Genomic DNA, 27,232 nt, shown 5'->3' with positions numbered 1-27,232 from the left:
CCAGATTGTGGAACCCCTCATCTCTTCTGGGTCACTGTTCACCGCCTTCATAAAGGGCAGAAAAGGCCACATCTCTCTGTTGCATCTTTTTTTTTTCAATCTCTCAGGCCATTTTGGATAAATGAAGCATATGGTTTACGTTTTGACTGTGTCAAAAACAGAGACTGAAAAGAATTACTAATTTACCGGACCGCATGCCCACCGTAACTTGGCTTTTTAACCGTCTTGGCCACCATGGATCATTTTGAGAATACTATGATGAACGCTGCGACCGTTCATCACCGAGAGTCGAGCTCTTGTCCCCCAGACGCCGCACCCTGGGGTCAGTTCTGCGCTTCATCGGCAGCATCTGCACAGTCGATCGCTTTCTCCACTCCCAGCTGGGAGATCAGGGTCCCCCCACCCTTTGCGCCGCACCCTCGCTGACCTCAGTTGACTCCACCTCTGGGACCAAAATCTCTGTGGGGCGCAGTCGCCTGCAGGCAGCGGCTAGGCTCCGGGCGAATCCGGAACACAATTACTCTCCCCTTGTTGTCCGCCGGAACGCTACGGGAGAGGAGCGCGCCGGGCCGGGGGACGGAAGCGGGAGCCGGGGGGACGTGTTTGGTAGAGAACGCGTCGTCCGCCGGTGTCCCTAGTGGTGTTCGTTTCTCGGAGATGTTCTCGAGGGTCTCGGCGGTCCTCCCTTTTCGCCCCCTTTCCCAGCTCCCTCTGTGCTTCGCAGGCCCGGAGGCATCGGCAGCCATCGTTGTGCCCCTCGCTTCTCCGCACGGAACTGTCAGGTACCGCGTTTCCGCGCTGGTGGGCCCGCAGGTCTTCAGGCACCCCTTGTCCCGGCTCCGGCACGTTCAAGTTTAATCTTTCTCCGGCGTCCTGGGGTTCGTGTTATGACCCGCGAGAGCTTAGAAGCCGCCGCTTTAACTCTGAGCAAGGGAAAATCCCAGAAAGATAAGGTGACTTGCCCAAGGTCATAGCGTGCGTGGGGAACAGCTGCCGTCACAGGCCTGGGCCGCTGCCCTGTGCGCTACCACCTACCGCCCCTCATCTCTCTTCCTGCTTCTCCCCTCATTTTATCCAGGTTCCAGAAAGCGAAATTCTTTTGTTTTATGTACTTTTTTTTTCAAATCTCCCAAGACTGTGATGGTCTTATTCCTACCTTCATAATTGAAAGCGCTGATCTTTATGCCAGCACTGGGGTTATGCCCCGAATACACAATCCTGCCATCGCAGAGCTTAGAGTTCCACCAAGTAGGCCGTTCAACTATAGTGGAGTAACCGCTGAGATAATGTGAGTAGCGCAGAATACGGCAGAAGTCGTCGAACAGGTAATAGCTGGATGAGCAGAGACGCCTGACCGTTGTAGGGGAGGTTCGGGATGTCCTTTCTGGAAAAAAGTCTGGTAAAATCTGAAGGGGGCCCGAGGGTTTGAGTTAGCCAGGCAAGAAAAAGATTTGCAGCCTCAGTTCAGTCCAGTTGCTCAGTCGTGTTCGACTCTTTTCGACCCCATGAACCGCAGCACGCCAGGCCTCCCTGTCCATCACCAACTCCTGGAGTCCACCCAAACTCATGTCCATTGAGCTGGTGATGCCATCCAACCATCTCATCCCCTGTCTCCTCCTGCCTTCACTCTTTCCCAGCATCAGGGTCTTTCCAATGAGTCAGTTCTTTGCGTCAGGTAGCCATAGTATTGGAGTTTCAGCTTCAGCATCAGTCCTTCCAATGAATATTCAGGACTGACTTCCTTTAGGATGGATTGGTTTGATCTCCTTACAGTCCAGAGGACTCTCAACAGCCTTCTCCAGCACCACAGTTCAGAAGCATCAATTCTTCGGTGCTCGGCTTTCTTTATAGTCCAACAATCACATCCATACATGACTACGAGAAAGTTAGGTCGGACTAGAGTTTTATTATTTTAGTGTTATGCAGTTACTATTAAAATACTAGTTATTATTTGTTTAGTGTTGTACAGAATGCTCAAACTACCGCACAATTGCACTCATCTCACATGCTAGTAAAGTAATGCTCAAAATTCTCCAAGCCAGGCTTTGGCAATACTTGAACCATGAACTTCTAGTTGGTCCAGCTGGTTTTAGAAAAGGCAGAGGAGCCAGAAATCAAATTGCCAACATCTGCTGGATCATGGAAAAAGCAAGAGAGTTCCAGAAAAACATCTATTTCTGCTTTGTTGACTATTATGCCAAAGCCTTTGACTGTGTGGATCACAATAAACTGTGGACAATTCTGAAAGAGATGGGAATACCAGACCACCTGACCTGCCTCTTGAGAAACCTATATGCAGGTCAGGAAGCAACAGTTAGAACTAGACATGGAACAACAGACTGGTTCCAAATAGGAAAAGGAGTACGTCAAGGTTGTATATTGTCACCCTGCTTATTTAACTTCTGTGCAGAGTACATCATGAGAAACGCTGGGCTGGAAGAAGCACAAGCTGGAATCAAGATTGCCAAGAGAAATATCAGTAACCTCAGATATGCAGATGACACCACCCCTATGGCAGAAAGTGAAGAGGAACTAAAAAGCCTCTTGATGAAAGTGAAAGAGGAAGTGGAAAAAGTTGGCTTCAAGCTCACCATTCAGAAAATGAAGATCATGGCATCTGGTCTCATCACTTCATGGGAAATAGATGGGGAAACAGTGGAAACAGTGTCAGACTTTATTTTTTGGGGCTCCCAAATCACTGCAGATGGTGACTGCAGCCATGAAATTAAAAGCTGCTTACTCCTTAGAAGGAAAGTTGTGACCAAACTAGAGAGCATATTCAAAAGCAGAGACATTACTTTGCCAACAGAGATCCGTCTAGTCAAGGCTATGGTTTTTCCAGTGGTCATGTATGGACGTGAGAGTTGGACTGTGAAGAAAGCTGAGCACCGAAGAATTGATGCTTTTGAACTGCGGTGCTGGAGAAGACTCTTGTGAGTCCCTTGGACTGCAAGGAGATCCAACCAGTCCATCCTAAAGGAGATCAGTCCTGGGTATTCATTGGAAGGACTGATGCTGAGGCTGAAACTCCAATCCTTTGGCCACCTCATGTGAAGAGTTGACTCATTGGAAAAGACTGTGATGCTGGGAGGGATTGAGGGCAGGAGGAGAAGGGGCCGACAGAGGATGAGATGGCTGGATGGCATCACCGACTCGATGGATGTGAGTTTAAGTGAACTCCAGCAGTTGGTGATGGACAGGGAGGACTGGCATGCTGCGATTCTTGGGGTTGCAAAGGGTGGGACACGACTGAGCGACTGAACTGAATGATACATACATGATTTTCCTGGAATAATATAGGTTACTTTCAGTAGTGCTAGAGCAGTGTTGGAAGAAAACATTGAAGCACAGGTTATATGAGATTCAGTCTCCTGATTGTCACCTTTCTGTTATGATACCTTTAGTGTTAATTTGACTTTCACATGGGAAATCGTAATTAGCGTTTTCCTGAATTCATAGGTACCACATGTTGAGTATTATATTGAGGCTTCTGTGTACTGATTATAAGGATACTGATTATGCGGTTGGTTTTCATTCTGATTTTTAAGTTGTTCGATGTGTTAGCCTCTGACAGTTTTATGAGCAGAGCAAGAGTTTCTTTCAGCATTTTTGGAAGAAGCCATTTTCTCTTTCATTAAAGGGTTTCATAAAGGGCTTGCCCGCTGGCTCAGCGGTAAGAAATTTGCCTGCAGTGCAGAAGATGCAAGAGACTTGCGTTCAATCCCTGGGTTGGGAAGATCTCCTGGAGGAGGGTATGGCAACCCACTCCCGTATTCTTGCCTGGAGAATCCCATGGACAAAGGAGCCTGGCGGGCTTTAGTCCATAGGGTCGCAAAGAGTTGAACAGGACTGGAATGACTGAGCAGGCACACAGTAAGCTACCACTTACTAGCTGTGAAAACTTGAGATACTGTTTAACCCATTGTCTTATGCTGTTTCTTGAGATCAGTGGCACCAAGTCTTGATTAAATGCAGATCCTTGGGCCTGATTCCAGACTTACCAACTGAGAATGTCAGGAATCCATGTTTGAAATAAGGTCCCTTTTTGATTCATATAACCTCTAGAGGTTAAGAACCACTAATTTAACCTATTTGGGCAGCAGCTTCTTCTGTAATGTGGAAAAATATAATAAGACAACCTGTCCTGTAAGATTGTAAGGATTAAATGACATAATAACGTGGCTACTCAGATGTGGTCCTCTGACAGGCAGCATCAGCATTACTTGGGAACCTGTTAGAAATGCAGACTACAAGTCCCTCCTCAAATCTGCTGAATCAGAATTGTTGGTAGAACCAAAGAATCTGTGTTTCAGTAAGTCCTCTAGGTAGTTATTAAAGTCTGTGAAAGTGTTCTAGCCTATTAGCTTCATGAAAGTAGGGACCTTGAGATTCTTATTTACTAATGTGTCATCAGTGCCTAGAATAGTGCCCAGCACAGAGTAGATATTCAGTATATTTAATCAATGACTTTCATAGGTTATACCCAGTTACCAAGACTAGCACATTCACTAGTTTTTAAGGTGCTTCAATATTAACTATATTAAAAGGTTCTTAATGCCACAAAATATAAAATTAGACATTTGGGTTCCTTAGACATTTGGGAAATCTTTTTCTGCATGAAATAGATGGGATAGTTTGTGTTGTTCTTTTTCATAAATGAATCTATAAAGAAGAAAGCAGAATGGCAACTCTAGCCACTAAATATTCTTTTTTTTCCTGTCCCATTTTAGCGTAGTTTACAAAGAGTGATTGGTTAAATGACATTGGTAGCTCAAGTGAGAAAGTTGAAAAGATTAGAATCATAGCCAGGAATTTTTTTTTTAAGAAAGTAACCTTTGTTATTGATAGAAGTTTCTTTATTTCATTGTGTTTAATTGTGAGATATTCTTATGTCAGGTTAAGAACAAGAACTAGGCAGTCTGTTAGTTTCGGGTTTAAGAATAATACATTGAAATTTATTAGCCATGTCAGTGGTTTGCAAAGTTTTTAGTGTTACGGAACACATAGACAGTGATATTTGTATTAATACCAAACCTTGAGGTAAATGGAAGGAGGCAACAGACAGGCACTCCAGGAGCTGCTGGCCCCGAATAGCCTTTGCTGGGCTCAGGTGGGCAGCATCTCAGCACACCTGTAACTTACTTGTGCTCACCAGTGTGTCTTAGGCCTTAGTGAGCTCTGAGCTACATGGCCTTGGGTAAGTTACATCTCTGGTTTCCAGTTTCCTTATCTGCAAAATGGGGGTAATACCTGCCTTATGGAGTTGATGTGGGTGTGAGAAAATATACATAAAATGTTGCACATAACTAGGCACACAGTATGTGTTCAAGAAATGTTAAGTGCTGTTCTTATGGTTGCTAACAACAAGAATAAGCAAAAGGGAAGGGTTTGAACTGAAAGAAATTTAAATCCACTGAAGCAGTGTTTTGAGCCCTGGCTCTGTTATTTTGCATTATATTTCCATTTTTTTTTCCTTTGATCTTTTCAGGACAAAAAGTAATATCCAAAGATATTTTGGCACTAACAGCGTGACCTGTAGCAAGAAAGATGATAAGTCTGTTCCAGCCTGTGAAATTTCCAAAGAAACGGAGAACCAACAGAGTATAAAGGAGAATAAGAAAAAAGACTTGGTAAATATTATTAAGGGCATGAAAGTTGAATTAAGCACAGTAAATGTACAAACAACAAAGCCACCCAATAGAGGACAACTTAAAAGTTTGGAAGCTGCAATTGGCAGACTTCAAAAATCTCCAGAAGATGCCCCCAGAAAGAGGTAAATTGAATTGCAATTCGAATTTTTTTTTTTAAGTAATTTTGGAAATTCCAGTAAACTTTTTCTTTCAGAAAAAAAAAATTTTTTAGAGTACATTGGAGGTATGGAATTAATGAAGACTGAATATTAGTTTGTAAACACAGAGACTAATAATTACATGAGAAATAAAATAAGTGGATATCTGTGTAGAGTCTAGAGAGAGGAAAAGAATAGTGATCTAATTGAGAATTCCACATTCTTTTACATATTTATTAATTGAGAATTCCACATTCTTTTACATATTTATCAGTTGTTAACCACATTTAATTGCTTTAAGCTGTTTATTAGCACATTATTTACGTCCTGATTTGAAGGTAGCTTTGTATCTCTGGAAGACTTCTTTATTTGAAATTTCATTAAAAAATTCCACTTAGGGTAGAATTTTGGCATGTTAATTACAGCTGTTTTATATGACTTCCTTTGCAGTAATTGCAGGGCTCTCAGCTTATGTGGTTTCTTAAAAGTATTATAATTCCTTGTGCTTGTCAAAAGAGTGTAATTTACTGAATTTAAGTACAGTCATGATATTTTAGCATTTTGTTGTAGTTTCTATGTCAAGATTTTGTTTTAGTTATATATAAGTATATAAATAATGATTGCACCAACGACATCATCAATAATAAGAAATGTGGCTGTAAGATCCCTATCTGTCACTTAGCAGAATAAACAGATAATACAGATTTCTGTACTCAGAGTGACTGAACACTTTTTAATTAATTTTTATTACAGTTGCTTTTCAATGTTGTATTAGTTTCTGCTGTACAGGAAAATAAATCAGCCATATATATACCCATATCCCCTCCCTTTTGGACTTCCTTCCTATTCAGGTCACCATGACTTAACATTTTAATGGAATTGTTTGATTTCTATATTGTATCAAAACTACCACTGGAAGGCATAACTAGGTAGAGAGTAAGCTAATTCAAACAGGAAATGCCTGTAGTAAGTATCTTCTCCTCCTTTTTAGAAACAATGTAAAACAAATTAAAATATATATACATATAATTAGATAATATTCAAATACACATTTTAAAATATTTATGAAGAATGAGGGTTTTTCCCGTTTCCAGACCTGCTTATGATCCCTTTTGCTTTTTTATTATAATTTAGTTAACTGTTAATGAAGTAGTTCAGATATGTTGATTGCTTTGCAGAGATTCAGTGAGTGAAAAGTGAAAGTGAAGGTCTCTCATATGTATCCGACTCTTTGCGACCCCATGGACCATACAGTCCCTGGAATTCTCCAGGCCAGAATACTGGTTGCCTTTCCCTTCTCCAGGGGATCTTCCCAACCCAGGGATTGAACCCAGGTCCCCCGCATTGCAGGCTAATTCTTTACCAGCTGAGCCACAAGGGAAGCCCAAAAACACTGGAGTGGGTGGCCTACCCCTTGTCCAATGGATCTTCCCGACCCAGGAATTAAACCGGGGTCTACCTGCATTGCAGGCGGATTCTTTACCAACTGAGCTATGAGAGAAGAGATTCAGTAATTTAAAAATTGCTTTCCAGTTAGGTATGAATGAGACAAGCATAAAAGGAGAATTCTGTGCTCAGACTGCTTTGTGTTTTAAGGGATTCCAGATGCACAGATCCTCTGGACTGTCCTGGTGGCTCAGAATCCGCCTGCCAGTGCAGGAGACTCAGGTTCAACCCCTGGGTCAGGAAGGATCCCCTGGAGGAGGAAATGGCAACCCACGCCAGTTACCTTGCCTGGAAAGTCCATGGATAGAGGAGCCTGGCGGGCTGCAGTCCATGGGGCTGCACAGAGTCGGACACGACTGAGCGAGTAACATAGACACATGCGCAGAACTAGGTTAATCGCTGTCTTTGATTCATGATGCACTGTCATTGCTTCGTGCATGGCCTGCTTTTAGTTTCTTTATTTGTATTATGTATTGAAACCTGTGCACATTTATATAGATACCATGGATGTGTAACTATTGCCCCCAAAGTTAGCAGCATAAAACAGCCATTTTTTTTAATGCTCATAAATTCTGTGGGTCAGCAGTGTGGATGGAGCAGAACGAAGAAGGTTAATCTCCACCCCACAATCTCTGAGGCCTCAGCTGGAAGACTCAGAAGTTCAGGAGCTGGAACCATCTGTGGGTTTGCTCAGTCTGGTCTGGCAGTTGATACTGGCTGTTAGCTGATACCTTAGCCAGAACTGTTACAGAAACACCTGTGTGTGGCCTGGGCCTCCTCACTGCATTGTGGCTGGACCCCGTCTTCATCCTCCCATCAGTAACCTTTTGTCCTGAGGCAGCCGCTGTTCTGATTTTTTTTTTTCCCGCCTTAATTTGGGGAGTGTCCAGAGAGAAAGCGAGCCCCTAGGAATTGTGTAGTTTTTATGACCTAGCCTTCGACACTGTCACTCTCGTTCCTGTTCCATACTGATTTTTGAAGGGTTTGTGCTTTTTAATCACAGCAGCTGCTGGAGAACCGTCTTTACAAAGATACAGTGACATAGAAAGGAATGCGGTAGTCTAATGTTAAAGCTGTGAACTACCTTGACTTAGTAGTTCACAGTCGCTGACAGACATGGCTGATATTTCCCTGTGGTACTGTGGGGTGCCTTAGGGCACAGTTTGGGAACCAAGGTCCAGGTCTGTATTGAGCTCCCTGTGAGAGGCCCTGGGACCACATCTTTAAGTTTCTTAGAATTCCTGTTGTCTAAAAGGCACTCTAAGGCATCGTCTTAAATCTTTCTATAAGATCTTAGATTTTTACAGTCATGCCCACAGCTTTGGAGCCAAATATATCATGAAACCTAATAAGACCCCTGGTGGGCACAGTGGTAGCCAAAATTTCTGTCTCCTACGTTAACTAATATCCTCGTAACCAACCAACTGCCTGCTCCAGTTTCAGCTACCTGTTCTTTAAGGTCCCCTTTCTTTCAGTTCCAGGTAACACTGACTTACATACAGCTCTCACTCACAGCTTCCTTGAGGGTCTCTTTGAGGCCAAGCTTCAGGGATTTGGGAACCTCAGTTTTCATGTTACACATCATTTCCCGGGATAGAAAGCCAAGTAAAATAAAACATAATTTGGATCCCACTCATTGAGATGGCAGTTATTTTCGGTGAGTTAAAAAACATAAATAACTTCTTTTTTGTAGCTGGCATATTTTTCTGGTAACTTACCCTAATTTCCTGAAGAATAGCCCTTTTTTTTAGCTTATGGAAAATGTAAAATACAAGGTGAAATCCTATGATGAAGTTGTGGCAGTTACCACATCTTGCCTTTCTCGTGTCATCTATACCTTCACTCGCTTTCCATCTCCCACTTGATGACTTAAGGTCCCCCCACCAGCCGGGTAAAATTTACATACATTGAAGTATACAGATCTTAGCGGCAGGATATTAACAAATTGATGTGCGCGTGGAACACCCACACTTTCCAAGATGCAAAGCATTCCCCAGCTTCAGCTTCCCCATCGGTAACCATCTGTCCTGAGGCAGCTGCCGTTCTGATTTTTTTTTTTCACCTTAATTTGGCCTTTTGATATAAGTAGAATCATGCAAGATACACTTTTATTTAATCCAGCTTCTTCCATTCATTTTCATACGTGTGACGGGGGCTGAGTACTGTTCGTTGCATGGATATGTATCACAGTTTACCTGTTCTGGTGATAGTGCTTTGGGTTGTTTCCAGTTTGGGGAGATTTTGATGAAAGCTTATATAAACAGGTTTCACCACTTTTATATTTGCTTGCAGTCTGTATTGTTTTTTGAAATAAAATGACATCTAATTTAAAAATCCACAGATTTATCCTTTTTGAGGCTGATCCCTCATCCTTCCACCTTCACATATTATTCTGAGTTAGTATTGTGCTGCATTAAGGATCCATTAACTCGAACTTTCAGCATTGTAACACTTATTATAAAACTGATACCTCATATTTAAGAATTCTTTTTTTTTTTAAGTTTATTGAAGTGTAGTTGATTTACAATGTTGTGTTAAGAATCCTTGATTTTGTTAGAAATTGAATGGTACTTTTCGAATGACAAGAAGTTTTTTACCCAGGAAATCAAATCTGACTTTCCACTGAAGTCATGCCTCCCTCTCATTTGTTTTCCGTGTTCTCTTTCTGAAGCAAGTCCCTGAGCCCGGAGTTGGTGGCGGCTGCGGCTGCAGTTGCTGACTCTCTCCCTTTTGACAAGCAGACCACTAAGTCGGAGCTGCTCAGGCAGCTCCGGCAGCACGAGGAAGACTCGAAGGCTCAGAAGGATGGAGAGAAACCCAAAATTAGGTTAGTGAGTCAGATAGCCGTGCCAGTGGCACTGATACCACCAAGAGACTGGCTTCACTCAGTGCATGCTGAGCAATATACGTAATATATCCATTTGTATATAAAGTATGCCTCGTAAATATTAGCAGTTTGATTTCTGTTATAACTCACATGTTAATAAGGAGGATCACAGTTTTACAAGACCAGCGGAATGGTTGAAACTTCTTTTGAGAAGTTACATAATTCTTGTCCCTGAAAAAGAAGTGGTACATTCAGTAATGTTATTAAAAATAATAAGTAACAGAATAAGAATTTCTCTGAGAAGATTTTTTTTTAGGTAAATAATATGCTGATTTTATGCATAATATGATCGCTCATTTTATTTGTATTTGAACAAACGTAAGGCAGCAAATAAAAATGGCTACATTTCAGCTGTAATGCAGCTTTTTAATCTAGGTGATAGGGATAAAGATACTGATTGTATTTCCACTTCTCTGGATGTGTGACAGTTTCTCATGAGTGACACCTTTAATCATGTTTTGAATGAACATTTCTGAATAGCACTTTTAAAAGACAGAGCAGCAGCAATCTTAGTGGTCTGTGGTATTGATACACAATGTATAGTCTTTTATTTAGACATAACTTTTTTGTTCACTATTAGTACATAGACGTGTAAGAATTATATGAATCTCATGTTTCATTACTCTTCCATAGCTAAAATTTCTAACACACTTGACCTTTCTCTTTCCTTAGTTTCAGTAACATCATATCAGATATGAAAGTTGCCAGATCCTCCACAGCAAGAGCTAGCACACAGCCAGTGCACCAGATTCAGTTTGACGAAGGGGCTGATGATTTTGTTGACCAGGAGAAGATGGCTGATCTGAGAAAAAGGTACTCAGGCTCTGCAGTCTTACTTGGTTTGCTGAACTATCGATTTACTCTGTTGCCGTGTGTATTCTTGCTGTTGGGTATCTGAGCGTCACGGATACATTTATATCTGTCTCCGTAGTCTCTGCTTACCATCTCCTAAAAAGGGAAAGATGTACTGGGTTTAGCAGCCTTCCATTTTCTATCTCGTAAATCAAAATGGGCCCCGCCTCGCATGTACCCTGATTAGCGGTCTCCTGTTTAGAGTAAGTGGAGCTGACCAAACTCTGAACAAACGAATGTTTTGTGAGAAGCATTATTTTTCATTCTGATGTAGCATGTTCATGTAGCCTTTACCTTTTTCTAGAATCATCTTTCTTCACACCTCAGAGAAAGGATCCACCATCAAAAAAAGGAAGATCCATTATAATACCTTTAAGTGGTAGCTTATTTGTGGCAATCTCAATTCTGCAATTTGTAGTTCTTAAAGATGCTAAGCCATGTCTTACATAGTTATTTTATAGTAGAAAGCTGTCTGTGTTTACGTAAAGTTTGCTTTTTCTCCTTCAAGCCTTTGAAGTGATAGTTGGGGAGAGAAAGCCGAATATTTAGCATGGTCTGACAAACACTAGCTGAACTTTATAGCAGGATGTGCTTACAATTGGAGTGTTTTCTGTGTGTTGCTTATTCCATGGATTTTGTTCTACATATAATCTCAGGAACCTGAGTTAGCACCTTCTGGGTATTAAATTATTAATTTATACAAGAGGATTGGAAAAGATGGTCAGCAGTTAATAAAGGAAGTTCAGATGTTACAGTGACTTTGGAAGATTATTTGAATTAAAGTAATTTGTATATCTATGACATTGAGTGAAGTAGAATGTGTCACTTGGAATTTAACTTAGGATTCCTCCAATAATGACCTATATGGGAATAAAATCTAAAAAAGAGTTGCTATATTTATTTGTATAACTGACTCATTTTGCTGTACAGCAGAAGCTAACACAGCATTGTAAATCAACTGTACTCAAGTGAAAAAAAATTCCACAAAACACCCTAGAAAACTTCACAAACAAAGAGCTTCTCCCAAAATATTTAACTGTAGTCATCTTTAAATCAGTCTCCGAGTCAGTCTTCTTTGAAATGATTCCATGCAACTACATCAGAATGCTGTATCATAGGTTGATTTTTAATGATTTGAGCGGTCATCAAAAATTAGAAGGTGACAAGGTGGAAGCTAAAAAAGTAGGGAGGGGGTTTATGTGCTTATAATGCCTGCATTAAAAAGCTGCTTACAGGACTCTAGAATAAGGGGAAGCAATGATACACCAGATTGTTCACCTGCTGTGACTTGGGTTGGAGCAACCTGAGACAACCCAGGCCTCAACTGATTCCTTCCATCAGAAATGGAGAAGTGTGAATCACAAGTGCTGGCTTTGGAGCCACGCTGGCCTGCACCATGCAACTGACTAATTCCGGGACTGGACATCTTTCATAGTCCCCTCAGTCTGTTTGCCTACCTGTGACGTGCTGAATATGACGCCCTAGGGCATGGCTCAAATGGTAAAGAATCTGCCTGCAAGGCAGGAGACCCAGGTTCCATCCCTGGGTCAGGAAAATCTCCTGGAGAAGGAAATGGCTACCCAGCCCAGTATTCTTGCCTGGAGAATCCCATGGACAGAGGAGCCTGGCGGGCTACATACAGTCCATGGAGTCCCAAACAGTCTGAGACGACTGAGCTACTAACACTTTTCACTTATCTAATTTTAATATGATATTTTAATTTTTTTCTGTTAGTTTAATTTAGTAGAAAAAAGTAATTTGATCCAGAGAAGAATTCAAAGTTATTTTAAGAGCTAACCTTCCAGTTTATAACCTAGTGTTTAATCTGCTAGGACATTTTTTCAGATAAGAATGTGAATTGATGCATAAAGCAGTTGAGTAAAACATACAAAGAAAAGTTACCTATTAACTCTGTGACATTAATTTTGAGTTAATTAAATAGTTTTGTAAATAAAGTTAATCATAATTTTAAAATTACAGAACGATCACTTTGCAAGTGGAGATGTTTTGATTTTTCTGTGCAGTCTTTTATAATTATAATTTGTAAAAAGAAGCATGCAGTGTTTTCTACCCTTAAATGAAGACAAATATTGACTTTAACAGTTTTTAACTTAGCATATTTTGATATCTTTCCACAACATCAGATTTTCTAAAACCTTAATATGCAATGGAGCAAATAAAAATTGTAGTAAATTAAGCTGATCTTTTCAATTAGGTATTTTGGAAATTAAATTGTTGTAACTGCTTTGCTGTATTATGATGCAAAAATTCAGGTGAATTTATTCCTATTTTTAATTGTCAGTCCTAAAGACATGTGGTTTAATTCAAATGTCTGGTGTGGGTCAGTGGAATTAATTTTTAATTTTCTTTTTTAAATTTTTATATTGACTTTCATATAAAAGTTTCCTCTCATAAACAGTTTTTGTTGACCATGTATAAAAATATTCATTAAAATAATTTTTTTCTTTTTCAGTTTTAGGAAAAATATATACAAGGGGAAGAGACTTAATATATTTGAGCTTAAGGCAGTTACTGAAGAGGCACCTGAAACAGGTTTGTTAAGAAAATAAGACTGTTCTGCTGCATCGAAAGTGACCGTGGGCTGCCTGTGCCCTGAGCATTGATCCTGGAGGGAGAGGAGTTGCTGGAAGATCTTTCCCCATGTTTGAAGAGCCTAGCCATCAGTTCCAAATCCTGGAGTTTTCACACACTAGCAAAAAAAAAAAAAGTAACACTATTTATTTCTCAGGCGTGGAAATGTTCTATCTTTGAACAATGTCCTACTTTGATTGTATAATAATCGGGTATTTTGATATTCTGTCCTGTCATTGACCATTCATATTCATGTTCAGTCTTGTCTGACTCTTTGCGACCCCATGGACTGTAGCCCTGCCAAGTTTTGATCATGGGATTTTTCAGGCAAGAATACTGGAGTAGATTGCCATTTCCTCCTCCAGGGGATTGTCCCAACCCAGGGATCATACCCCCATGTGCTGCATTGCAGTGGATTCTGTGTTCACTGAGCCATCAGGGAAGACCTGTCTGCCTGGATCGTGCTTATTCACGTAGTTGTTAACATACTTGTGTTGGTCAGGTTTCCCCTTTGAAATGTTGCAGCCCCATAGAACACAGGAGGTAAGTACTGTCTGCTTCAGGAATCCAGATCTATAGAGTGGCTGCTAACCTGGGTTAAAATGTTAATGATCAACTATTAGACTGTTTGCAACATACCTCTGTGTTGTTAGTAAAGAAAAATTGTAATGTCTGCCCTAAGGCATCTTACTATCTAGAAGAGGAGTGTCATTTATAGATGCTAACTTGTAGAAATGGTTTAGAGATTATTTAGGAGATGGGAAGGAGAGCTTTCAGAAAATGTATTTAGTGGGCTTGTAGTGTTTTTTTCTTAACACACTTAATCGGTTAGTTTTTGTTCTCTTCTCTCTTTCGGCAAGAAGTCAGATTCCTTAGTCACCATTTTAATCCTAATTAAAAAAGAACTAAGAGTGTCCTCTTGCTTGACATTAAATTTGTTTTACTGATAAAGTAAGTGAAGAAACTCCATACAAATGGTCTATGCTTATAAGTGACTTTCATTTCTAAACATTGTAAGTTAGCTTTTTGAACCTTGGTAGAAATAATTTTAGTTCTGATATTTAAGTTCCTAGGCCATCTTCCAGTGGCTCTATCGGTTATAAAAACATCTGATTTTCCCACTGTTCAATAAATCTCTTGACATTAGTGGCTAGGTCTCACTGATTTTTGTGTAATGAATAGTCCCTAGCCAAGTGGCTTACAAATAATAGGAATCTGTTATCTTAAATCTCTTTTTTAAACAAATTGAGCTATAAATAAATACCATGGAGAAAAGGCATTAATTCAGTCACTGTTCATTTAAACTGAAAATGAAACTAGGTGACCAACCCCCTTCTTGTACTGTGACAGCTGCATTCTGTCATAGATGATTGATGAAAAGGAAGTGCAACAGCACAGACATGGAGAATGGATCACCTCTCCCCTGTTGAGGTGGCAACTCTTTTTGGCTACACTGTGCACTAGCGGATCTTAGTTCCCCGACTAGACTAGGGATTGAACCCGGTCTATCAAGGTGAATCTTAAACCACCAGACCTCCAGAGAATAACAAAGTGGCAACTCTTAAACTTGTCTCTGAAAGGGAATTTGTTGACAGGGTAGCTGCTATTGTCTGCCTAATGAACAACCAGAAGGGGCACATGGATTCTTGAAGGAGCCAGCTTGCTTTTTAAAATCAGGTATCCTATTCCTGAAACTTAAGATGAGCTGACCCAGAGATACTGAAGGTATATGTATTTTCTAAAATAAAATTAAGTGATTATGCTCTATTAAGGAAAGTAATGCATAGATTTATATAAATGTACTCTATTGAAGGCATTCTAATAAGCTCTGCTTGCATGAATCTGAAGAAAGTCTTTTGTTCCCAGTTAAATTCAATCATAGCAACAATGTGCAAACTGACATTTAGTGTTTTTTCACTGCTCTTTCCCTACCACGTGTTGATAAAAATAATGCCTGACATGTTGGCATTCGTTAATTATTTATTGACTGACTGAATGAGTTCTTCCATCCCATGGTTCCCAGATTTTGCTCCCTGCTAAGTTCTTACACTGCTGCGTATCTTAGACCCAGCTGCTTATCCTGGAGTAACCTAGAGCTGGGAGGCAGTTCAGCCTCATGGAAAGAGTTTTGGTGTTGCATAAATCTTGATTATTCAGATTCAGATTCTGCCTTACTAACCTCTCAGAGTCTCCCTTTTCCCACTTAGGAAGTCTGGGTAATACACACATCTCGAGGATTAAATGAGATAATAGAATTAAACTGTCAAGTAGTGTCTGGATGGACTTCCCAGGTGGCTCAGTGGGCAGAATCTACCTGTCAGTGCAGGAGACTCAGGAGACACGGGTTCAGTCCCTGGGTCAGGAAAATCCCCTGGAGAAGGAGATGGCAACCCACTCCAGTACTCCTGCCTGGGAAACCCCATGGACAGAGGAGCCTGGCGGGCTACAGTCCAGAGGGTCACAGAAGAGTTGGACACTACTTAGCGACTAAACAACAGTGTCTGGAACACAGTGGGCGTTCAATAAATAGTTGTGACTCTTAATAATGATTATGGAAAAAACTTAAGTTGATCAGTGTCCACTGAATAAATCTAAAAGTTGTATCCATAATAATTAAATTATTTTCTGTTATGATTACTCTAACTGTGGCTAATTAGCCTAACTACTGAAATCTTCTCCTTATCCCACGTACAAGACCAACATAATTCATAGGTAGCAGTCAGTATGTGGTCAGGCACAGTCATACATGAACTTCCATGTACAGATCTATGTATGGATCTTTTTTAGTAAATAGGAGTAAAAATGATGGTGTGATAGGTGTATTCTTAACTTCTTAAGAAACTGCCAAACTCTTTTACAAAGCAGTGTACCATTTTACATTTCCACCAGCAACAGTTGGTGAGAATATGACTCATTCTTCAAAGATGTCTTGAATTTCCAAAGGAAATAAATGATTGAAATGTGATATAGTGATCATAATAAGCTAACATTATATTACCTTACTCATAGAGTTGGTTGTGAGGATTAAATGGACTAATATATAAAAACCATTTAGCACAGAGTAAATGCCCAGTATACATTAACGGTATTATCATTGTCATTGTGATTTAGTTTACATTAATAACTTATCTCGACAGACTAAAACAGTCTAGAGTTTACAGATCGAAATCACATGTTGTATAAAAGTTCTCACATTCATCAAAAGGATCCTTGAACACATGGGGACTGTGAGACTAGGGGTTAATTACCTAGCATTGTAGTAAAAACAAAAGTTGAGGCTTACAGTTATTGTGGTTGTAGTCTTTATATATAGTTTTTGTTTCCATTTTAGCTATCAGAGAGTGACCTTTCATTACATACTGTTTAATTATGAGTTTCAAGATCTCAAAATACATTGCCAGTTCAGAGGTGATGATAACATTTTTAAAAGAAAGATAATTACATAGAACTGTGTGTATTTTGTATGTCTTTATTCTACAGAGGCAGCACCTTCTCTTTGGGATGTAGAATTTGCTAAGCAGTTAGCAGCAGTCACTGAACAGCCCTTTCAGAATGGTTTTGAAGAGATGATCCAGTGGACAAAAGAGGGGAAGTTGTGGGAGTTCCCAATTAATAATGAAGCGGGTAAGTCTTAACACCAGAGGTTTATAAAACTCTGATTGAGATTAATCTGGTAGATGTTCAGTTGTAGGTTCTGGATATTTATCTGAATTTCAAAACTTAGTGTAGACATCTTTGTGATGTCCTAAAAGAAATCTGACGGTGTTTTTAAGAAGAATACTAAGATTTCACTTAATTCTGATTGTTCGATAAGAAAGTAAATTTCTATGGCAGAAATGACATCATGAATTTCTGTGACATCCAGGTGTTGAAAACCGCAAATGACAGTTTTGTGCTTGCTAAGCAGGAGATAACTTGGTAAATCTTCTAATACATTAAATACTGGGTAAGATCATCCTTCAGTTTGGGGCAACATTACAACTCTTTAAGTCGTACACTAGTGTCTTATTTGAAACCGTTGCATTAACAAGGCACGTGTTTCTTGTATTCAAAACCTCTCAAAGCAAGTATGTTTGGAGGCTTTGAACTTCCTTGGAACTGTGGCTGCATACCTAGATACTTTGAGCTGGTAATAAAATATTTTCTCCTTTCCTGGAGATCTTTCTGGAGGTGTTACCTCTTCCTCAGTCAAAAGGAAAACAGTATTAACTCTGCTATTTATTTTTTATGGCACTCATGATATCATCAGCTAAACATGTCATTGAATATTTATAGGTATATTTTCAGTTAGAGATTCGTTTACTTTTATGGTAAGATTAGCTAGAAATTGCAAACACCTCAGGAAGTCTTAGGAAAACGTAGTCCATATTTTAACCTTTGTAATATTCTGCACTGTAATATTTTAATTTTTGATAACCTTTCATTTGTTTGGATAAGTGGGGTGGAAGTTTAAATAGTCTCATATTTTCATATAGTAGTATTTTATATAGGAAAAGTTTAGGGGCTTGCACATCCTTAAGCAAATTCTTAATATTTTAAATATTTGTATGATATATTCAATAATATAGAAATCTGTGTTTTATCTATTACATAATGTGCATTCTGAAAGGTATCAGGGTAAGGTAAAAAAAAAAAACCCAGATCCACAGACTTGTTTGTATAAACCTGAATACAGATTCCAACTCTGTCAGTTATTAGCCATTTGCCTCTGAGGTAATAATTTAACCTCCTGAGCTTTAGTTTCCTCATCTGTAAATTAAAGAAACCTCATTGGAAGAATGTAATAATTAAATCAGAGTTAAGTTAGTGAGTTGCTCAGAACAGTTCTTGGCATATAATACTTAGGAATAAATGTTAGTTCCTTTCCCCTCTTGTATGTGATCATAGAATTTTAAAATAGCAAAAAAAAAAAAAACAAACTAAGAAATACAATCTATGATGTTAAGGGAAGACTTCATTCTGTATTTGTTGAAGCTTGGATGTTCCAGGTCCTCATGGTGACAGACATGTTTTAAAACCCATTATTGAGATAGAATATGTGACTTCAGAAAAACAGTGAACTGTGGTGGTTAGAGGTCAAGTGCCTGAGTGAGGCTTAATCTTTCCCAGCCTCAGGTCCTCCATCTTATAAAATGATAGAAATAATAATAGGACTTATTTTACGGAATTCTTCTGAAAAACAAGTCAGCTTATACAAGTCACCATCATCATCCCTATTTGTACAACAATGATATTGTGAGGGGATTTGCTATTATAACTATTTTGTCTTCTATAACATTTTAAAATCTTAAAATATTCACAAGGATATTGTGTATTTTCTAGGCACCACCAAATAGGATCATAGGAAAGCATGACTTGGTGATACATTGTCATCAGCAGTGAAACATTTCAGTTCATCAAAATCTTGCGTGTTCAGATACTAAAGAATTTAGCTTAGATTTGGCCTGGTTTTCGAGAAAGTGCGATTTCTGAGAAAGGGGAAAAAAAAACCCAAACATGTTTTCTGGTTAGGTTGGGGAGATAAATGTGACAAGTGTCGATGTACACTGTACACATTATTGATGCTTTGGGGTCAGAAAGGGAGGCTTCTCATTTCCAGCTCCTGAAGGCAATTGTTATCTGAATGAAAAACAGGAAGGGAACTGTGGAAACTTTCTCACTTTGATCACCCCTCCTCAGTACACACTTAAGATCTTCTCAATACTTTAATAAGAGGACTGGCCTTAGAACCCAGAGTCTTAGCCCTTTAGTAATGTTCTTTTATGTTTCTTATACTTCAATTTTAAGAGTAACAAAATATCATGCTCTCTCTCCTAATAATTAGTTTCATGAAGATTTACTTTGATACTTTTGGAAAAAGATTCCCCCCGCCCCCAAAGAAAAAACAGGGGCTTACCATGTCAGGTTGGGAACACAATGCTGAAAACATCTTAAAGGCATGTCCTGTGTTTACAATTTACTTCCCAGTGTTGTGTCTTTCTGTTACATTAAAAAAAAAAAAAAAAATCTGTTGTTTGTTTTGTTACTTAAAATGTAAAAATTGTCTTTCCAATTTGATGTATTATTATTATTATTTTTTGGCCAGTTAAGACCTGACTTGTCCCTTCTGATGTGCTTTTCCAGTCCAGAGATTTATAAGAATGGTTGCTGCTACTGCTAAGTCGCTTCAGTTGTGTCCGACTCTGTGCGACTCCATAGACGGCAGCCCACCAGGCTCCCCTGTCCCTGGGATTCTCTAGGCAAGAACACTGAAGTGGGTTGCCATTTCCATCTCCAATGCATGAAAGTGAAAAGTGAAAGTGAAGTTGCTCAGTCATGTCAGACTCTTAGTGACCCCATGGACTGCAGCCTACCAGGCTCCTCCATCCATGGGATTTTCCAGGCAAGAGTACTGGAGTGGGGTGCCATTGCCTTCTCCATATAAGAATGGTTAGGTGGAATTATTTCCAGTAGATTTTCCAATAAGATCACTTTTATTTTAGATTTGGCTTTATCTAAACTTAATCCCATTTTTATCACTACCCAGTTAACAAGAGTCTTGCTCTTGAATATTCATCAGCCATGTATATACCACCCAAATTACAGGTGTCTTTGAAATGCCCTCCAAGAGTAATTCTCAGTTTGGAGGCTTCAGTGGGCAAAAAAGCTCAGTCATGCTTTTATTTTTCAGTTGGTTTAAATTTGTTCACTTATAACATGCCATGCTTTGCCTGGGTGTCTTGAATGAGTGCTATAACATGAGCTAGCAAGAATAGTTAGAAAAGCTCAGAATTACCATAAAACTCAGTGGTGGTTATGTGGGAGGATATAGTGTGGAGAAAATCGGGGCAAATATAAAGATGATAGGTCTGTGTTTGAAACAGTCTGCTGGTTGTTTCAGATGGTGGCCAGTGAACGAGAGCCTCAGAGTACTGCCTGGAAAAGAAATAATAGTTTTGACAAAATAGAAGTGAAAACAAGTCAAAGTGAAAGTGAATTTGCTTCAGTGCTGTAATACACTCTTTGTCAAATTGTTCGTTGCTATTCGCTGGATTTTACCTTTTATTTGCTATACTGTATTTTTAGCTGTAGTCAGTAATACTAACACATTATTGACCAGGGGATTTTTGTAGAAACTAACGCCTATGGCGTTAATACGTCTCCAGTCAATAATGTGTTAAATTGCATTTACTAATGTTTAAAGTAGAATTAGACACAGATTTAACCTATGTTGCTTTAGTTAATTGTACACCACTGGGGTTTCCTTCTTGTCTGTAATTTTCCACTCTTATTTTTTCCTTACTATATATTATTTCTTTTGCTTATTAAAAAGTATTTTAAGCTATAGAAATGAATGTATGAAAGTTTACTCACAAAAACGTAATACAGAAGAATAAAGAATAAAGTTTACCCCTCAGTTCTCTTCCCTTTTCTTGAAACAACCATTGCCAGTAGTTTGATGTATGTCCCCACATCCACCTTAAATGACAGTTTCACATTAATCTTTGTTTTGGTCTAAATGGGGCCGTATGATACATATAGTGTCCTGTAGCTTTTTAATTTTATTTAGTTTTACTTAGCAGTATGTCTTAAGCATTTCCTTGTCAGTACATAGAGATCAACTTTGTTTTAGTAGTTCTATAAAATGGGAACTATTAAGTATTCTGTACTATGCCATTGTATGAATGACTGGAATTTATTTTTACCATTTTCCTACTGATGAATAGAGCTTTAGTGAATCCTGTTATACATATCCTTCTGTCCATGTCTGAGTATGTTAATTCAAGGGTCAAACAACGGGCATATTTTAAACTGCAATAAATATGGACACATTCTCTTCTAATAAGATAGCCAGTCGATCCTCCAACTGGTGAGGATGATTCCACCATTGGTGGGAGTGGGGAGGAATTATTCACTAATCAGCATACAGACTTAATTACCCTACTTATCAATTAAATGATTGATTCCTCTTTTTGTTTTAGTTTCTCCAAAAAATAAAACTGCCCATCTTCTTTGGGAGATGGATGGTGTAGTTATCTAGAGGTACAGGTAGAAGATGGATCTTGGGAGATCTAATTATCCCCTAAACCAGTTTTTAATTAGTCTTCTGTTTTTTGTCCCTCATCCCCACTCCTAATTTCAGTGGTATATGGTGCCACTAATTTCCAAAGCCTTTGATGTCTGTTTGCTTCTTAATTTGGTTTTAGCATTTTTCAACTCAGCTGACTCTCAGTTACTACTTATCTGTCCACTTTCCTTCTAACATTTTGGTGATAATCCTGTTACAGTTTCATTTTCTGTTCTGTTTATTTTTGAACTTTTTTACTTTTTATTCCTTTTACTCCCATCTAGTAGGTGTTAAAAGGGAGCAGAGACTTTAAAAATCATGTGTTCTATCTACATTTTAACTAGAAGTCCTTGTTGCTTATCTTTTAACTGTTCAGAGTGTCTTTAACCAACAGAGATTTTAATTGGGACGTCGATCTGTTGGCTTTTTCCTGTTTAATCTGTCTGGAACTTAGTTTTGTATATAGTATCCCTTCTGTATCGCTTTCTCTCTTTTTTTCGTTTGTTTTATACTTCCCAGTACTAGGCTTTCTTCACTCATTGACTCATTCAGGAAGGATCTGTTCATTATAGCTTCTAAGTTAAAAAGATGATTGATTTATCATCTAGAGAAAGAGTAACAAGATAAGATCACCTATGCCCTTAGATGCTCTTCCCCCTAATAGAGCATAGTCATAATTTCTGTGCTTGTCTAACTCATTATGACTTTATGTCAGAGATAGTTGGTCTGTTAATGATTTAACAAACTAATTATTGATCTTGTATTAGTACAACTATTTTTAAAAATAGTTTCTCTTGCACAATTTTCTGTCTTAAGTCTTATATCTTAAGTACGTCTAAGGATACTAATAACTAACAACCATGACATTCAATCCAGGAGTCACCCTCAGATTTTTGAGAACAATTATTACCTTGATTTATTATGTTTCTAATGCTACAGGCCTTAGTTTTTAGCCCTAACGTACTCTGTTCCAAATATTATTGAACATTGAAACCTGACTTGTTTTTCATATTATATTAGCCATACTGATATTTTTTTCTTTAAAAGAATATTGTCATGTGGAACTGTAAGCAGTATTTGATGATATGGAAAAGATCTCTAGCAGAGTGAGACTTTTTTTCATTTTTACCTCTATATTGCATTTTCCCCGTTCCTATCCCCGGGTGCATATGCCTTAAAAACAAAAACAAAAAAAAGTAAAGATGGAACAACTTGCTTGCCTGGTGATGTAAACTATTGATAACCGTAGAGAATTCTCAATGGGATTCAAGGAAAGACTTTTTTTAAACAATAATTTGTGTGAAAAAATACACATGAATTTAGGTAAAGGGCTAGAAGGATATACACCTTAGAAGTGATTAGTCTTGGAAGTAATCGGCCTTGAAAAATGTGAATAGGAACTTTGGAGGGTTATGGGATAGAGAACAACTTCTGTTTAAAATATTCCTGTACGTCTCTTTTCCTGTATTTCATCAAATACAACATACTTTTGTTTTTCAGAGTTCTAAATATCTCTGAAACTGATGTATCTTATTATGCTAGTCAGGCCACAGTGAAGAGGTAGTTGTCATTGCCTGTTGTGGATATGCATCTAAATTTGCATTGGGGGCATCAGAAGAGGCCATAGTGGAGCCCTTAAGAAATGCTGCGTCACAGATGTTCTTAATGGGATGTTGCAAAGCATGGCCACTGACAGCTCAGGGTTGAGAAGCCAATTCAGAAGAGTTGGATTCTGAATGTGAAGAAGTCTTGTGTGTTAGTCGCTCAGTCATGTCCAGCTCTTTGCAACCTGTTAAGTCTCTAGCCCACTGGCATCCTCTGTCCATGGAATTCTCCAGGCAAAAATACTGGAGTGAGTTGTCATTCCCTTCTCCAGGGGATCTTCCTGACGGAGGGGTTGAACCCACGTCTCCTACACTGCAGGTGGATTCTTTACTGTCTGAGCCACCAGGGGAGCCTGAAGAAGTCTTAGGAAAACCTTAACCAATTCTGTTTTTGCTACATAATAAGCCACTCCAAACTTCGTAAAACAACAGCCAAGTCATAACTGCTCATGAGCTTATGTGTTTTCTGGTTGGCTTGGGTAGGTGCCTGGGGTTGGATCATTCCCGATTGGTTTCTCTCACATGTCTAGCTGGTGTTGGCTATTGTCAGGGGAGGCGATAAGGCAGTTATATGTCACTCATCATTCATGGGCTAGGCTGGGCTTGTTCACCTAGCTGTAGAAGAGTTCCTAAAACAATAGTATAGGCTTTTCAGGCCTTTGTGTTGAGTTTGGTAATGTCCCATTGACCAAGCAGGTCACCTGGCCAACCTCAAATTTAAGGGTTGGAGCAACAGGCTGTATCTACCTCTTTATGGGAAGAAGGGCAAAGGCACATTGCAAAGGGTTATATATACAAGCATAGTAGTAGTGTGTGGCCATTTAGCAATTTAATGCCTTGTTTTATTTATTGTGTGTTTTAGTTTTTATAAAAGTGATGACTAGATCTTTAAGTGTTCAAATAAAATTTTAAAAGTCTCTTTCAATAAGTGGAAGATAATTCTAACTAATGAGAGAGCATTTCTAAGATAATTTTTTAGATAGTTTTTGAGATAATTGTGGGTTCATGTGCAGTTGTAAGAAATGATAAATAGTCCATGTGCTCTGTACCCATCTCCCCTAGTACGTGCTCCCCTCACGTATAAGCACAGGACAGCATCGCAGCCGGGCACTCGGCATCGGTAGTGTTTCAGCCTCGTTCAGATGTCACCACTTTCACCTGCACTCTATTGGCGAGTGTGTGTGTGCTGTGTGTAGTTGTACCATGTACGTAGGTTCACGTGACTGTCACCACAGTCAGCATGCAGAACAGCACTGTCACCTCTAGGATCTCTCTCATGCCCGTTTATAGCCACATTTCGCTCACCTCCCACTGCCTCCCCTTCTTAGTCTCTGACCCCTGGCAATCACCAAATCCATTTTCCATTTCTCTAATTTTTTCCATACAAATGGAATCACATAGTATGTAACCTTTTTTCCGAGTGCCCCCCCCACAGGATAATTAATCTCTGGAGATTTATCCAAGTTGTTACGTGTGTCAGTAGGGGTTTTTTGCTATTGTTTTATTGCTGAGTAATATTTCGTGGTTCGAATGTACCTTATTGTTTAACCATTCACCTGATAAGAGACATCTGGGTTGTTTCCAGTTTTTGCCTGTTAACAATAAAGGTGCTATAAATATTCATGTACAAGTTTCTGTATGAATACAAATTTCCATTTTCCTGGGATAAATACCTAGGGGTGCAATTGCTGGGTTGTATGGTAGTTAAATACTACTTTTTAAAGAACCTTTCAAGTTGTTTTCAGAGTGGCTATGCCATATTATATATGTAGTTTAGACCATTATCCGTTCTTTGTTAATTTGAAGTAGGAAGCTTTGATTCTTTTTCTTTCTGGTCAGTGATACCCAGTTCTCTGGCACCATTCATCAAAAAGACTGTCCTTTCTCCATTGAATCATCTATGCATCTTTGTGGAAAGTTGGCATATTCGTGTGGATCCGTGTTAGTCTGCTAGGGCTTGCATAACAGAATATCACAGACCGGGTACCTTAAACAACAGAACAGCCTTTCTCATAGTCTGCAGGCTGGGAGTCCAAGACCCGGGTGTTGGCGGTGTTAGTTCCTCCAGAGGTCTCGCTCCTTGGCTAGCACATGGCCACCTTTTCATTCAGTTGTGTTTTTTACCATGAATTACTTGTGTTAATTTCTAACTGTTTAAAGATTTTCCTGCTGTTTTCCTGTTACTGATACTGTGTATTATTTCAGTCATTTTAAATGTGTTGATGTTTGTTTTTCGACCCAGGGTATGGTTAAGCCAGGTGAGCGTTCCAGGGTTGCTTGAAAAGAATTTGTGTGCTGCAGCAGTTGGGAGTGTTCTGTAGATGCCAAGTGTAATCCTGTTGGTTAATATTTGGTTCTTCTATGTCTTTGCTGATTGTCTACTTGGCTGTTTTATCAACTGCTGACAGGGGGATAGTAAAACCATAATTGTGGATTTTTCTATTTCTATGTTTCTATCAGTTTTTCTTTCATGTATTTAGAAACTTTTGTTTGGTGAATGCGTAATTCAGATTGCTATCTTCTTAGTGGGTTAATCCCTTTATTATGTAATATTCCTCTTTCTGATATTTGCTCTGGAGTCTACTTTATGTGATGTTCATGTAGCCACTCCTGCATTCCTTTTAAAAGTTAATGTTAGCAAGGTATGTCCTCCTCCATACTTTCAACACCTATGTTATAGGTGTTTGAAGTGAGTTTCTTGTATACAGCATATAGTTGGATCATGTTTTTCTTTTGATTGGTATAGGCCATTTACGTTTAAGTAATTATTGATCTGTTAGGATTTAAGTCTCATTTTGTTATTTGTTTTCTGTTCATTTTTCTGTTTCTCTCTCCTCTGTCTTTTCTTGGCTTTCTGTGAGTTGCCTGAATATATCTTAGGATTCCATGTTATTTTATGTATTTTTTAGTGTAGTTTGTATAGTTTTCTTAGTGGTTTCTTTAGATATTAAAATATCCATTAGTAATAATTACTGCCCCATTTTGAATATTTGTAAAATGCTAAGCAGTGTAAAAGAGTTTTACAAGCTTTCTGTCTATTTAATCTTTAATCTTTACAAAAACCCCATGAAGAACGTGCTGTTCTAATACTCATTTTGTGCCTGAGGAAACTGATGTTCAGAGAAGTTAACTTGCCCAGTCACATGGTTGTTAAATTGGTGAGCAAACCTCTGTCTGACTCTAAAGTTCATGCCTTTAACTGTAATACTACCTCATTAATGTTAGTTTTATATTGTAGTGGGGTTTTTTGGATTAATTTATTTATTTTAATTGGAGGCTAATTACTTTACAATATTGTGGTGGTTTTTGCCATACATTGATACGCATCAGCCACGGGTGCATTGACATGAATCAGCCACGGGTGCACGTGTCCCCCTGTCCCAAACCGCCCCCCCCTGCGCCACCCCATCCCTCTGGCTGGTCTCAGTGCACCGGCTTTGAGTGCCCTGTCTCATGCATCGAACCTGGACTGGCGATCTGTTTCACACATGGTAATATACGTGTGTCAATGCTGTTCTCTCAAGTCATCCCATCCTCACCTTCTCTCGCAGAGTCCATAAGTCTGTTCTTTATATCTGTGTCTCTTTTGCTGTCTCACATATAGGGTCGTCATTACCATCTTTCTAAATTCCATATGTATGTGTTAATGTACTGTATTGGTGTAGGTTTTACATTAAAAATTGTAATGTATTTTGTCTCATTTCCTAGGTTTTGATGATGATGGTTCAGAATTTCATGAACATATATTTCTGGATAAATATCTGGAGGGTTTTCCGAAACAAGGACCAATTCGCCACTTCATGGAGCTGGTGACCTGTGGCCTTTCCAAAAACCCATATCTGAGTGTTAAACAGAAGGTTGAACATATAGAGTGGTTTAGAAATTATTTTAATGAAAAACAGGACATTCTAAAAGAAAGTGGCATACACTTTAGTTGAAGACCATGGAAATTTTTCTTTCAAGCTGTTGGAGATTCATATTATAACTAAATAAAATAATTTTACTAGATGTTTTAA

General features: G+C 39.0%; 1 protein-coding gene across 1 annotated transcript; it reads left to right on the top strand.

Annotated features, from left to right (window-relative positions):
- MRPS31 (mitochondrial ribosomal protein S31) lies at positions 476-27,232 on the top strand. The gene is made up of 7 exons (XM_005687480.3): positions 476-782; positions 5,489-5,773; positions 9,906-10,061; positions 10,794-10,934; positions 13,447-13,526; positions 17,046-17,189; positions 26,925-27,232. Exons 1-7 carry the CDS (start codon positions 658-660, stop codon positions 27,152-27,154), a joined length of 1,161 nt encoding a protein of 386 aa, XP_005687537.2. The 5' UTR covers positions 476-657; the 3' UTR covers positions 27,155-27,232.

The sequence above is a fragment of the Capra hircus genome, chromosome 12 (assembly GCF_001704415.2).
Source record: "Capra hircus breed San Clemente chromosome 12, ASM170441v1, whole genome shotgun sequence".
Lineage (NCBI taxonomy): Eukaryota > Metazoa > Chordata > Mammalia > Artiodactyla > Bovidae > Capra > Capra hircus.
This window is presented reverse-complemented; position numbering and strand designations above follow the sequence as displayed.

Bases quoted from the DNA above. Each gene is read 5' to 3' on its own strand.
- MRPS31 (XM_005687480.3), top strand. From the start codon at position 658: ATGTTCTCGAGGGTCTCGGCGGTCCTCCCTTTTCGCCCCCTTTCCCAG. The intron at 5,774-9,905 runs GTAAATTGAATT...CTCTTTCTGAAG, and splicing joins GAAGATGCCCCCAGAAAGAG to CAAGTCCCTGAGCCCGGAGT. The intron at 10,062-10,793 runs GTTAGTGAGTCA...CTCTTTCCTTAG, and splicing joins GGAGAGAAACCCAAAATTAG to TTTCAGTAACATCATATCAG.